Below are 14,687 nucleotides of genomic sequence, written 5' to 3' on the forward strand. Positions count from 1 at the left end.
TGGGCGGAGGCTGCACTGCCACAGCCCCTTCGCCCCCTGACCCGCGGGACCCGCCGCCGAGGCTGGGCGGCCTCACCCCGCGGTGGCTCGAGTAGGGGCAGCCCCCTCTGAAAGTTTGGGATCCTCCTCCTCTTCACCCTTTCCCCAGTGACTGGGCCGGCATTAGGACAACAGACGGGATGGGATGGCGAGACTCTTAAAGGGCCAAGAAAACTCCGGCGAGAGCGGGGGACCCACAGGACGCCGCCGCACGCACACAGGCGCTCCCAGCTCTTTTGCAAGTTCCGGGTGCTGCCTCCGAGTTCTCAGCGTCTCTCCGCCCTGAATAAGACTTGGATTCTGCTGTTAATCGGGAGGCTCACTTTTTGCCCTGGGGAGCCCAAGAAAGTGGGAAGGGACAGCTGAGAATCGAGGGAGCTCCCAGCGAGAGTATGCAGAGCCCTTCTCCAACCGAAGGGGAGACCCGTTTGGGTGTATCTAATTGGGCGGGGCAGAAGTATGGCACCACCTTTTAATCTTTCCCTCCGTTCTGCCTTCATCCTGTGTTACTGTCAGATACATGCTTTGTGTTCAGCAAGTATACATTAAGCACCTCTGTTATGCCCAGCGCTGCTAGGCACCTAGGGGGTGGACAGGATGAAGCTGGGAGGGTTTTACCATCCTGTAGGAGCCCGGAAGGTCAGAGCCCAAGTAACCGTGGTAGGTAATGTTGGAAGCTCATGGAGTCCCAGAGGACTCCTTAGGGCACCCAAGGAAGAAGGGCTGTTCCAGCCAGGGAATGAGTATGGAGAAAGGGATGCAGTGGGGCTGGAACTTTCCCTATGTAAAAGGAAGCGAAAGGAGGACTGATATTTGAAGTGCCTTTAATATCAAGGCTGGGACTGGAGTGCAGAATTTGAGGCCCTTCCTGCTCTGGGGCAGGGTACAACCCTCAACCTAGCTAGACTCACAGGTTAAGAATGCAGCCCTATTCCCCAAGCTCTGAGGAGCCATGGAAGGTTTTTGAGCATCATTGTATTTAGTCACTTTTGGGAAGCTTGTGATTTGGGTTGATGGGAGATGTTTGGCATACTGGGCCGAGGCCAGGTCTTTCTTTTGCAACTGAGTAATATGTGGACTAAGGAACTGTAGACTGCTTTTTTCGCTTGGAAATAATTTCCTGAAGACATGTTGTCATGTGGCACATACATATTGGTCAACAACTACATCTATGTTGGCCACCCCGTAAGAGAATATCACTTAGCTGGGCTGGTAGCACATGTCTGTAATCCCAGCAACTCAGGAGACTGAGGCAGGAGGATTAGAGTTCAAAGCCAGCCTCAGCAACATAGCAAGGCTCTAGGCAACTCAGCAAGACCCTGTCTCAAAGTAAAATATAAAAATGGGCTGGGGATGTGGCTCCGTAGTTAAATGCCCCTGGGTTCAATCCCCAGAACAACAACAACAAAAAAGATCATATCATTTAGTGGTATTGTAGCCATCATTGTGTAAATAACACTCACTCTGTGATGTTTACATAAGGGCAAAATCACTGAGGATACATTTCTCAAAACTTAGTCCCATCTTTAAGTGACACTGCCTCTACTTTATGACCCATTTGGCCATCTAAGTCTCACCTCAGCCTATGAACTGCTCATTTTATTGATGAGAAAATAGGCTCCGATGACCAGACCGAGGCTCATACCATTTCAGTGACCAGAAACATTGATTGGGTTCTGCCGACATTCAGTAAGCATCTCTGGTGTGCCCAGCATTTGCCAGGCACCAGGGGGTCATAATTATCTTTTACATTTTGTCTGTGGATTGATTGTAAACACTGAAAATCAATATACAGTGTTGACATTATTTAAGCTGTTTAAGCTATTGTTCCCATTGGACCCAAGTAATGGTTAACAATTACATTTGTTTTCTTATATTTTTCCTGAAATTTCTAATTGCTTCCCCCCATTTTTTTGCGTTTGTTTCTTCAATTATTTTTGCACAAACTGTTCATATCTGCTGTCTTACCATTTTTTATATAGAATCAAAATCAGCCTTTATGTGTCTCCATTCATAGGACCCTACTTGTCCAGGACAAGCCCCTTTCTTTTCTGCCATCCAGCCTTGCAGGTGCTGCTGATGGCCTTGAGTATTCCCACTGTACCGTTCGCGCTCCCCAGCTGTCATGGTGTCAGTTTCTCCATAAAGTAGATCTGGAGAGCTGTGGAGGAAAGCAGAGGCCAAGTTTGTCTCAGGTTATCTGCCACTGTGCTCCCACCATTGTTCTAAGCAGTAGGTACTGGTGATTGAGACCTAGGGCTAGCATGGGCCTGGGCTTGGCATGTGGGGTCTGTGGAGTCAGGAGCTTGGGGCAGCCTTGAGGTTGCCCATCCTCAGGATAGGGCCAGCAGAGGGGATGCCATTGGCCTCCATGAATCTGCCTTCTGTGGTCAGATGTTTAGAGTCCCAACAGAAGAAACCAGTAAGAGGCTTATCAATTTTTATATATATATATATATATATATATATATATATATATATATAGAGAGAGAGAGAGAGAGAGAGAGAGAGAGAGAGAGCGCGCGCACGCTCATGGACCTTTATTTTATTTACTAATTTATATGCAGTGCCGAGATTCAAACCCAGTGCCTTGCACATGCTAGACAAGTGCTCTACCACTGAGCCACAACTCCAGCCCAGGCCGGTCAATCTTGATGTCCGGGCTGAGAGTCCCTGTGACTACTTTCTCTTTCTTCCCTTCCTGCTAAGCTGGGTTGAACAAATGACAGAAGTTCTGACTCCCCGAGGTGCTTCCGAAGAGAGAGGAGGAAATAGTTCCTGAGCTCCTAGTACGTACAAGGTGGGGATGGGTGCCTTGGTCCAGACGGAAGGCACCCACAACCTCCACAGGCTTTCAAAATTTCTGTCCCCAATGTCCCACTTTTTGCCCAGTTTGGAGGTTTCAAAGCAAAACACTGAGGGTTCTTACTCTCCTTCATCCTGGCCCTTTGAGCTTGGAGGCCATTACTGGCTACATTTTGAGGCCCTGCCCTGATGGGCACTAAGAAGAAGGAGCAAGGTGGTACCTCTATGCTGGCACTGTCTCAGAGCCCTGAACTGTCCTCCTGATTATTCTCTACCCACTCTGAAGGTTCACTGCCCCTCCTTTCTCTTCCTCTATCCCCAGTGAGTATCTCAGCTACCTTCAGGGCCATTTCCAGGCCTTTCCTCCTGCTCCCTGCTTTTCTGTCTGGACCAAGGCACCCATCCCCACCTCAAGGCTCCCTTCCTTCCCAAAGGCTTTGCATACCACCCCAGGCCACACTGATCCCTTTCTAATTTGATCTCCTAATATGCCACCTGACTTTTATACTAACCAAAGAGAGAATAGTAACCTGTTGAGAGTACAGGTCTTGAATTCATGGAAACCCAGGTGTGAATTCTGTGCTATTCAGGACTCCTGAGTTGCAAGTAACAGAAAGCCAGGGTGAACTGCAGCGAGAGGGAATGCATTCTCTCAGATGGCCAACCCACTGGCCCGGGGATGCCAAGCCACTGCACATTCTTTGCTCCCCTCCCCATCTTTTCTGTGGGGCTGCTTCATTCACACCTGGCAGCACCTGGAGGGTGGAACCTTGGTTACAAGCAACCTTGAGCTTGCTCATCCTCAGGATAGGGCCAGCAGAGAGGATGCCATGGGCCTCTTGCATCCTTAGGGCCCCAGAACCAGAAAGGGGCATTAAGGGGTCTCTTTTCTGCCCTTCAGTTAGAAATATCCCACTGGGCCAGCCTGGTCGATGGTCATCCCTATAGCCAAGGAAACACCATTCATCCCAGAGAAAGAAGAGGGTGGGAAAAGATGGCAAAAGGAATGGTTGCAGCAGCTCCTTACTTCGTGGGTGACAATGGTTAAGCACATAACCCTTCTAAGCCCCAGCATCTGCACCTGTGAAACAGCAGGGCAACAGCTCCTACCTCCAACTGCTGCTCTGAGGATTAGATTAGGTGGCACAGCTAAAGCTCCTAGCAGAGCACACAGGTGGTGTTCATCAGTAGGGGTGGGCACTGACTAGGAGAGACTGGAAGGCTTAGTTGACCTAGGCAGGGTCCACTGCACCTGTCTTGCCTGCTACCAGAGGACAGTGAGATCCCCAAGGGCTTGCCTCCCTGGTCTCTGGTTGCTCCACCAGCCCAGTGTGGATTGTCCTTGGAACTGGCTGAAAAGGATCCTGGAAAATTATGGAAGAAATAGCATTGACAGAGGAAAGTCTTCAAGATGCTTCTAAGCCAACATTTGCAATTAGGGAATGAGTAACTGGTAATTGTGATTGTTTTAAATCAGCCATTGGTTACTGGGCCTGACCCAGGTACTGAGCTGAGAACTCTGGAGAACATGGATCCATGTCACACAGAACCCATTCTGGACACAAACAGGACAGTGATACTTGGATCAGTCATCTTAGGAGGTAGTGGGCTGCTTGTCTCTAGGGGCATGCAAGTAATGGTAGAGATGCCTGAAGGAGGATTTGGACTGATGGGGAGGTGGATGAGTTGAGAACCTCAGAGTTCAGCTCTGTACTCGAGGGCCCAGGTGGGGAGCACAATTCCAGCCCCATGATGTCAGAGCTGTTCTGAATGAGCAAAAGGTGCTTCTTGTAGAGGCTGGTGGGGTTTTGGGAAAAGCTTCATCAGAGAAACCTCCCCAGAGGCCTTGGAGCTGGCCCTTGAACCTCAGTGCATCTGTGAACCATCTTCTTTGCTAGAGGGATAGGCATCCAAAGATGTGTTGTCAGGTGGTATTCCACTTCTTGCTACGTCTCTCACATCAGCTTGACCCTGCCAGCTTCCTTCTAGGTTTCACTGTGGATTGGTGAGAAGAGGAATTCCAGCAGCCCCAGGCTTACCTCCTCCTAGTCCCACAGTCAAGGGGGAGGAGGCCCTTTCCCTCCTGGCACCTGTAAGGCAAATCTCATTGGAGAGCTCTGTTTGGCCCAGCTCAGGTCCTATGTCCATTCCATGAACCAATCACTATGGATACAACTTTGGGCTGGAGACTGAAAGTGTAAACCCTGCAGCGTAATCATTTAGTTTTAGGGCGCAGTTGTGTGATGATGGTCAAGTTACTTCAACTCTTGGGCCTGTTTTTCACTTGTAAGATGGGGTAACATGCTAACCTCGAAGGATTTCTATGAGGATTAAAGGAATGAAATGAGGGGCTGGGTTTGTAGCTCAGTGGTAGAGAACATGCTTAATGTGTGTGACCCCCTGGATTCAATCCCCAGCACCAAAAAAAAAAAATTAAAAAAAGAGATGAGATCACACATGTAAACAGCTCATGATAACAATGCCTGGGGTGAAGTAACTGCCCAATACAGGTTCCTGCTGGTGTCCATCATGGTGTTCCGTGTTCTACAGCCATGTTTGCTTCCTCTACCTCATTTTATTTCCCCACCATTTTACAGGGCAGAGTCAACAGTGGTTACACCGGTTTGACAGCTCCCTTCCTGAATCCCAGGGAGTCTATATTCAGGGCAACTGAAATCTACCTTCCCCTTGAGTATACAACTGGACCCCAATATTTCCATCAAAAGCCTTCCCCTAGACCTCGGTCATGTGTATCTTCCCACCTTTAAATCCCCACACCTCTTTGTGGCTCATCTTGGGGGAATATTCTCACAGGAGGACAAGAGCTGACCTGTCTTGTCTTGTTCCTACCCAGGCACAGCTCCATCAAGGCTGAGGAGGCTGACCACACGGCTCCCTTCCACCTCGACCTCTGGTTCTACTTTACACTGCAAAACTGGATTCTAGATTTTGGGCGCCCCATTGCCATGGTGAGTGTGAAGCTGGGGATGGAGCCCTGCCTAGCATTGAGGAGAATTGAATTTGTGGAATGGCCTGAGATGAGTCGCCTCCCCTACCAGGAAACAGAGGAGCACTTTAGCTCTATGCCTATGGACCACCAGGCAGCTGCAGCAAGTGAGGGGCTCTGGGGAGTCCTTACATGTATTTTCAATTTATTGATCCTATGCATATAGTCAGGACGTTGTGAAATGTTTTGACCATGCATATGGGTTTTCCTCCTGACCCCAACAAGGCCAGGACTTGGGATAGACAAGAGGAGGACAGGGCATTCCAGATGGAGTAGCTGCCCCCTGCCCACCTTCCTCCTTCAGGAATGAAGAAGCGTAGTTCCTTTGTAGAGCACATCTATTTTCTACTTTGTTGCCTGATGTCTACTGTGATTTGATTTGGAAGCTGTCCGCCGCTAAGTGGATAGAGCAGTTTTCGAATGTGGGCCAGCGAGGTCTCTGTCGTCATCACAAGACCTGGACTGCCAGAGCTCTGTGTGTCAAAGTAGACTACTTGGGCCAGCTCTCCTGTGTTACAGATGGAAAAGCTGAGGTGCAGAAAGGGGAAGAACTTGCCAGGGTCATTCAGCAAAATGGTGGCATGGCCAAGTCCCAAAGGAGACTCCTGGAATTCAGGGACATTTATTTTGTACTCACTGGGAGAAAGGTCAGATTCAGGCCCTGGGTTTATATCTATTATATGACTAGGAACATGGCCATTTACCTTCTGTGGGACTCAGTTTCCCTGTCTAGAAGTCCTTCCATCCTGAGGTTGCTAAGAGGGCAGTTTGCACAGCAAAGAGACAGCAGAGAATTAAGGGGGGCAGGGAGGCCTTGCAGGCCAGCCTTGTGGGTACATTCCTCCCCTCGTTCCCCAGCTGGTGTTCCCTCTCCAGTGGTTTCCTCTCAACAAGCCCAGCGTGGGGGACTACTTCCACATGGCCTACAATGTGATCACGCCTTTCCTCTTGCTCAAGGTAAGTCCTTTGTTCTGCCCTCCCCTCATGCCCAGCAGGGAGCTGGTGCCCGGCCCTAGGTGCTGAATCCAGTTTCCCCAGCCTGCATCAAGGGATGAAGACTGTGACAAAGGAAGAGTCCAGGGCCTGGGCCATCAGAAGTGGGGCTGCTGTTGGCTGCAGGGATGGAGATAGGCCCCTCCCTGGGCTCAGTGTTCCAGCAGATGAAGAGGGAGAAGTGATTGGGCAAAAGGACCTGCAGATAGGCTGGGAGACGAGGCAGAAGAGGTGATTGGGTGTGTTGGGAAAGACTGGGGTCTATTGCAGAGGCAGGTGTGAACCACGTGGCAGAAGAGGCAGCAACAGAAGCTGAACCCTGCCCCTGCTCTGGAGAGCCCTGGCTTTGAGATGGCAGTGGGAGCACTCGGTAGAGGCTGTGATTTTGCCCTCTGGGAGACAAAGGCTCTTGAACTACTTGTCCCTTAGCCTCCACAGGGAATTGGTTTCAGGAATCCTCTGGATAATAAAATCTGCAGAGGGCTGAAATTCCTTACATAAAATGACATAGTGTTTACTTTTTTTTTTTTTTCAGTACTAAGGATTGAATCTAGAGTAAGGCACCACTGAGCTATGCCCCCAGCTATTTATTTATTTATTTATTTATGTATTTTAAAAGTATTTTTTTAGTTGTAGATGGACACAAAACCTTTATTTTATTTATTTATTTTTATGTGGTGCCAGGGATCCAACCCAGTGCCTCACGCATGCTAGGCAAACATTCTACTGAGCCACAACTGTGGCCTTTATTTTTTATTTTGAAACATGGAATTACTGAGTTGCCCAGGCTGGGCTCAAACTTGTCCTGCCTCAGACTCCCAAATTGTTAGGATTATAGGTGTGTACCACTGTGCCCAGCCTCCAATACACTTTAAATCACCCTTAGATTGCTTATTATGAATAAATAGGGTTGGGAATATAGCTCAGTGGTGGAGTGCTGAAAAAAAAAAAAAAAAGAAAGGCTGTGTCAGTTATCAGTTACACTGTATTATTTAGGCAATAGTGACAAGAAAAAGTGCATGTTCAATACAGACACAGTTTTTTTTTTTTCAAATGTTTTGGTCCTGGGTTTGGTTGGATCTATGGACTGTGGCGCCCCTGGGGGTGGTGGATATGGAGGGCCAGCCATAGTACCATCACCTACTATGCTTGTCATTTTGTTTAAAAAGTTTTTTTTCAAATCTCCAAAACAAGAGGGGCATGATCTGAAAGTGTAGTTTTTTAGTTTCGGAAGACCCAGCCCTGTACCCAACTCCTAATGTTTTCTTCCTGTTTGCTGTGAACCAACCACTTAGAACTCAGGTCCCTTCAGCAGACCAGCCAGCCACCCAGGCACAGCTGGGGCCTTGGAGGGCTAGGCATCAAAGGCCTAGTGTCATCTGTGGCATGCGGCTTGTGTGTGACCATGAGCAGTGAGCTTGTCCCCAAGTGATTCTTCCCTGAAGAAGATGGTGATATTCCACAGCCCCTGCTGGGTTCCTGGGGTCATGTGACAGCCTGGAGCCAGACTGGCCCCCTGAGGGACTCACCCCACCCCTGTTTGAGGGAGAGAGGCAGAGGGTGTCACATGTTGTGACAGAAACGGGGACATGCCGTGGACCTCACTCTGACCCTTAGCTCATCGAGCGGTCTCCTCGCACCCTGCCCCGCTCCATGGTCTACATCAGCATCATCACCTTCATCATGGGTGCCAGCATCCACCTGGTGGGCGACTCTGTCAATCACCGCCTGCTTTTCAGTGGCTACCAGCACCACCTGTCGGTCCGGGAGAACCCCATCATCAAGAATCTCAAGCCTGAGACGCTGGTGAGGCCGCCTGACTCCGTGTGGAAGCCCCTGGGGCAGGCCCTCCTGGGAGGCTCCAGGCCTCAGCCTGGCCTGACCTGTGCTAAATGCATTCAGCTCCGTGAGGGCACTGTGACTCTTGCCAAGCCAGGATGAAGTGTCCCATCAATTGGCTCCCAACTGGGCCACCTCTGATAGAGGCCACCTTTGATAGAGGGCTGGACCCTGTGCAGGGAATGGGGGCAGGAAGGGGAGATCCGTGGTGGGAAGCAGGGCCTGGAGGTGCTGCCCACCCTCTGAAGCACTTACCCCTCTAACTCTGCCATGCCTGCGCCTCCTCAGATCGACTCCTTTGAGCTGCTCTACTACTATGATGAGTACCTGGGCCATTGCATGTGGTAAGTGAAGGGCCAGTCTGTCCATTCCAGGGCCCAGGACGCAGGACTTGGGCCCTGGATCTCCATGTGTTGGGTGGAGCGGCTGGATGGTATTCTCTTCCCCTGTGAGGGTGCTGTGAGTGGGACGCTGAGTGAGCCTACCAGAGACCCCACCTGCTGTGGCCATGGTCCTGCTTCCTTCTTCCTGCCTGCAGTGCCCATGGAGGCCACGAGAGGGCAGCGAGAGGATGTTGTCCAGCTTTGACCCAGCCTGGCTCCCGCGGGTGGGGAGGAAGGAGGTGGCAGCCTTGATAAACAACACCCGCATCCTCAACCATAATGGGGTGGGCTGGAGAAGGGACCCCTACCTGGTTCAGGCAGTGCACTTTGAGAATGGGAAGCTGAGATGCAGCAGGACTAGGTTGTGGGGACGGAGTGGAGGTGGGGGGTACCGTTTGTGCCCCAACTCCCAGGGGAACTCCTTTTCCCCATCCCCCCTCACTGCAGTCAGGGGGAAACCTCAAAAATGTGGCTCAGCCTCAGGAGATTCAGGGCTCAAGCTGGGCAGTGCCATCTGCCACCCTGTGCCCTGCAAAAGATAAAAAGGCCAGAGAGAGGAGACCAGCCCTGGGCCTGGGGACTCACACTTGAGCCTCGTGGGCTCACCCAGGCCACGTGTGTTATGGGTCTGTTTTCGGGGCATGAAGTGAACCCTTCTGGCTCAGGGGGCCTTGGGGGTCCCTGGACAGGCCTCTTTCCTGCTTTCCCTGGCCTTGCCTGAAGATCCTTCTCATGGAAGGTTTGGAAAGGGTGGAGGGGCAAAGAAAGAGGCCTAGGGAACCAGCTAAAAATGGGCCATGTCGGGAAGAGGAGAGAAGAAATGGAACAGAAAAAATATTGTGTGTGTGTGTGTATGTGTGTGTGTGTGTGTACAGGTGAAGAGTATGAGAGATGAGATTGCGAGCTGGGCGTGAGTGGGTGAAGAGCTTCATAGAGGACCTTGGAGGCCCCAGCAGTGTGTTCTTCATCCTCAGCCTTCCTGAGTACCAGCATTTCCAGGCCAGTGTAGAACTGGGGCTGCTGGTTTCTGAGCATGTGCATAAGACAGACCCACAGGCCCATCCCCTCTCTGCCACGGAGTGGATGAGGTGGCCAGGGCAGTGTGGAGCCTGTGGGCCTCTGACTGGCATGAGCCTCGCCATCTTGTTTCTGTTCCTGCCCCACCCGTGACCCTTGACTCCCAGTGCTGGGAAGGCCAGGTGCAGAGGCGCATCCCTCACCCAAGCCAGGTGTTTTGGAAACCTGGGACAATGCAAGGAACCAGTGAAAGGATGGTGGGGAAGGAGACCTGGATGGAAGCTGGTGGCCAGGGCCACTGGGCAGGCCTCTAAGACACAGCCTCTCTGTCGCAGGTACATCCCCTTCTTCCTCATCCTCTTCATGTACTTCAGTGGCTGTTTCACTGCCTCCAAAGCTGGGAACTCCATGCCAGGGCCTGCCCTGCTCCTGGTGGCACCCAGTGGCCTGTACTACTGGTGAGTGCTCATTACGATCTGGGGGCAGAGACAGGGCAGGGCCAAGTGAGCCACCACAGTAAAAATCCACACCTGACCACAGACCTGTGGTGGCTCTAGCTGAGAATGGCCATTTCTGTGTCCCTGCTCCCTTCTAGGTCTAGTAGGGGCTATGGAAGTGCCTTGGTGGCGCCCGCTCCCAGGAAGCCCAGGCCTGAGTATGACAGGTCGGGAGAATGAGTTGCACAATCTCTCTATCCTCTGCCCCTCTCCTCCCCACCTCCCAGAACCTCATGCCAACTTTGAGGCCAGTAGAGCCACCTCAAACCCCAGGCCCTGCAGAGCCCACTGGGCCCCAGTGTCCACCTCTGTGAAATGGAGGTGATACCTGCCTGTCTCCCTCAGAAGATCGTGAGGATGTGGGGAGGGGAGGGAAAGGGGCTTTGCAAACTATGAAGCGCCACAGACATGACAAGGATAGACTAGGAGAAAGACCAGGACCTCAGGATACTTTGCCTGGTTTCCTGTTTCCCTTAAAGAGGACCCAGATCTCAACCAGGCTCTTTTTTTTTTTTTTTTTTTAATATTCGTTTATTTTTTAGTTGTTGTTGGACACAATATCTTTACTTATTTGTATGTGGTGCTGAGGATCGAACCCAGGGCCTCACTTGTGCTAGGCAAACACTACCGCTGAGCCACAACTCCAGCCCTCAACCAGGCTCTTACCCTCTTGCCCTGGAGACTGGTACCTCTTGCTGCCTGGGCTGTGGTATTGCAAAGGACCCAGGGGCCCCCTCTGATTGGAAGCCCATCTAAACATGAAGAGGGTCCCTACCTCTCTGGGCCAGCTCCAGCCACTTCCAGGGCCTACTCAGGCCCCACCAGGGCTGATCTGTATGCTCCCTGAGGCCAGGATTGAAAGAAACAGTGGCATTTACAGCAAGAGGGAAGGAGGCTAGACCCCTGCCTGCTCCTTACCTCTGGTGAGTTGGTGCAGCGGTGGCTGTGGAGGGAGCAGCAGCTGTTTGTTGAACAGTGTGCTCTTCTTGTAAGAGATGCCTGTAGCACTTGAAAACAGAGATGCCAAGGTGTCACATAAATTCCCCGAAGTCAGCAGTGTGACTCTCTCTAGAGAGAATAAGCGGGTAATCTTGCAGAAGCCCTCAACAAGTGCCACTGAGCTGGCCATGGGCTCCACACTGCCATGGGGTGCCGCAGCATCTCTGGGAGATCTGAGACCATGCCCCAGCCTTCAGGGAGACAGTAATGACAGCTGCCACAAATTGCAACTGCATTCCCAAACCCAAGTCCCCAAGAAACTACGCAGGTGATGGACAGGCAGCCAACAGGCCGCAGGTGGGGCTGTAGAGACTGGCAGGGACTGTGACAGAGCGTACAGTCCTCTCTAAAAGGGACAGCTGATTTCTGCTCTAGTCAGTTATTGTCACGTGGAAATATTCTAATGTGACCAGAGAAGCCATTTGTAGATGTTCTCTCATTTAAACATAAGCAATGAACTCAAAGCTTTTATAAGTGGTGAGTACAGGCCAAACCAGCACACCACAGCGGGCTGCAGCCTCTCACCTCATGAGCTGTTCCGACTTCCTGGGAGGGCAGCCTGGCACCAGGGAGGGAGGCCGGGCAGGGTGGGGTTGCCGCAGCACCCGTTCTAACTTAACCCCTGGTCCATCTCTCCAGGTACCTAGTCACTGAAGGCCAGATCTTCATCCTCTTCATCTTCACCTTCTTTGCCATGCTGGCCCTCGTCCTGCACCAGAAGCGCAGGTGCCTTTTCCTGGACAGCAACGGCCTCTTCCTCTTCTACTCATTCACCCTCACCCTCTCACTGGTGGCGCTCTGGGTCGCTTGGCTGTGGAATGACCCCGTACTCAGGAAGAAGTACCCAGGCGTCATCTATGTCCCTGAGCCCTGGGCCTTTTACACCCTCCACGTCAGCAGTCAGCACTGAATCTGGGGCAAAAGCCATGGCTGTGTCACTGGGAGACATGGGCCGTGGAGGGTAATGCAGCAAGGACGCACCGCTTGCCACCTGCTCGTCCTCAGGCCTGCGCTGACACTGGACACTAGGTCATGCCAACTTTCTCTGTATTGTTGAGCAAAGCACCTCTCATTTGTGCTAGACAGGCCCATGGTCCCAAAGTGACTCAGTGCTCTGGATTTGCTGACCTCTTTATAGTAGCCTTGTCATGGGTGGGTGCTTCCATCCTATCATCACCCTCTTCCAGCCTGGGAGGGGTGTGTGTACCCCAAATCCTTATCTGACCTCAGTCCCCACATGGTACAGAGCCACCCTCACCCCAGGGAGCCAGAGGCCCAGCCTGAACTTTGGGCCTGGCAATGCAGGCCCACCTGCAGGTCCAGCCTCCCACCCCAGGACAGTCACGGCACCTGTGGGGTACAGCTGGCTATGGGTTTTTGAGCTGCCGTGGAAGGAGATCTGAAACCCCGGCTCTGTTCCCTGAGTCGCATTGTAGGGTCAGGGCTCCTCATGGCTTTCCACACTCAGCCCTGTCTCCGCCTGAGTCACTGGCCTTCTGCCAGTGGCCCTGCTCCCAGAAAAAGGAGGCCTCCTTCCCAGCATGGTGAGCCCTGCCTCAGCCCCCTTCCCCCAGGGCTCCAGGTACCCTCGCAGCACAGAGCACCGAAGCCTCATTTCCCAGCTCCACTGGCCCATGCAGACTGTGGTCTCAGGGGTCTGCCCTGCCTCACCCCAGGCCTGAGATTCTCTTCTCACATTGGGGCCCACACCCCCGACCAAGGGTCCCTCAGACCCTGGGCCAATCCCTGCCTGCTGGCAGCCCTGAGAAGAGGATGAATAGAGGCTGGTGTGGTATCCAGCCTGGCTGGTGGCTATTTCTGAGGTGTGAAGTGGGGGAGAGGGGGTTCTAGAGTGTTCTAGAGGTTGGCTGGCCTGGGGCCCAGGCTAGAGCTCACAGTTCCCTCTAGCAGCCGTCCTGGGCTACTCAACCTGGTTTGGTCACTGCCCACCATTTCTGTACACCACTTGGTAGGCTCCTGGGGTGAGGGGCAAGAAGAGCCTCTTCATCCTGACCAGTCCAGCTCTTTTAGGAGGAATGGGATGGGGCATTTCCTGACCTGCCCCTCTGGGATGGCCCATTGGGCCTCCCAGCTGTGCTGCCTTTTGGGAGATGATGGGAGGCTGGCTTGCTGGAGGTGTCCCTTAGCCTTGGGTAAGTCATTTGACCTCTACAGGCCTCAGCCCTTAATATTCAAAGGTCTCAGCCTCCCATACAGCCACCGTGGGCTGATGTCAGACAGCACTGAAAAGGCCACCAGGCAGGAGATGGCTCCATCCATGTGTCCTGTGTCCCCACCTGTCCAGCACACTCCTTTGCTTCCTTCCCTACCTCGAGGACACTGGACTTCATGGACCTCTCATAAGCAGAGGCGGGCCTCGTGGTGGGGGCCCGTGTAATCTTATTCAAATTGGGAAGCCACTGCTAAGGAAAAAGAAAAGCATGAAAGTGGATGTTCAGAAAGGGAAAGCAATAAATCACTGGAGCCTTGAAGATTTCTGTCCCTCTTGAGATCTCTTGGGCACTTTGCTGGGGATGTTTTCCTGGAAAGATGACTTGATTCGTTGCCTAGAAAAGCCACAGGCCAGTGATTCTCAGAGTACATTAGGACGCACAGGAGAATGCACAGCCTTGCCCACACTGCTGAATCAGAACCGGGAGACAAGGCTGCAAGGTGGTTCTGATGTGGGCTTCCGTTGGGGAACTGCCAATCCAGGTCCTGGCTACTCTCAAAGTGTGGTCCCCAGACCTGCAGCCTCCACTTCACCAGAGAACTGGGGAGGAGCAAGGCAGCCTACCCCATGGAGACTTTCTGAGTCTGTCTTGTGGCATCTAAGTGATCCAACCACAGGGTGGAGGGGGCAGGGGCCAGCATGCCCAGGTGCAAACATGTGGCCTTTGTGAATTTTTTTGTGTGTGGTGGTGGTGCTGGGAATTGAAACCAGGACCTTGTGCATGCAAGGCAAGCACTCTACCAACTGAGCTACGTACAGCCCAGCCCACAAGCTTAATAGCCTCAAAACAGTTTATCCTCAGTTCTGGAGGCTAGAGGTCCAGAATCCAGGTGTTGGCAAGGCTGTCTTCAGCAGGAGGATCCTTCTCCACCTCT

The 14,687-nt window shown here is 52.2% G+C and overlaps 1 protein-coding gene across 1 annotated transcript; it reads left to right on the top strand.

Moving 5' to 3' along the window:
• Positions 1-5,618: 5,618 nt before the first annotated feature.
• On the top strand, positions 5,619-14,071 carry Cln6 (CLN6 transmembrane ER protein; the record flags this gene model as incomplete). The annotated part of the gene is made up of 6 exons (XM_015480068.2): positions 5,619-5,813; positions 6,710-6,808; positions 8,462-8,650; positions 8,972-9,027; positions 10,419-10,541; positions 12,219-14,071. Coding segments are annotated over 6 exons (933 nt in total), but the record flags the coding sequence as incomplete, so codon positions are not given.
• Between the last annotated feature and the right edge of the window lie 616 nt (positions 14,072-14,687).

This window comes from Marmota marmota, unplaced genomic scaffold (genome assembly GCF_001458135.2).
Source record: "Marmota marmota marmota unplaced genomic scaffold, marMar, whole genome shotgun sequence".
Taxonomy (NCBI): Eukaryota; Metazoa; Chordata; class Mammalia; order Rodentia; family Sciuridae; genus Marmota; species Marmota marmota.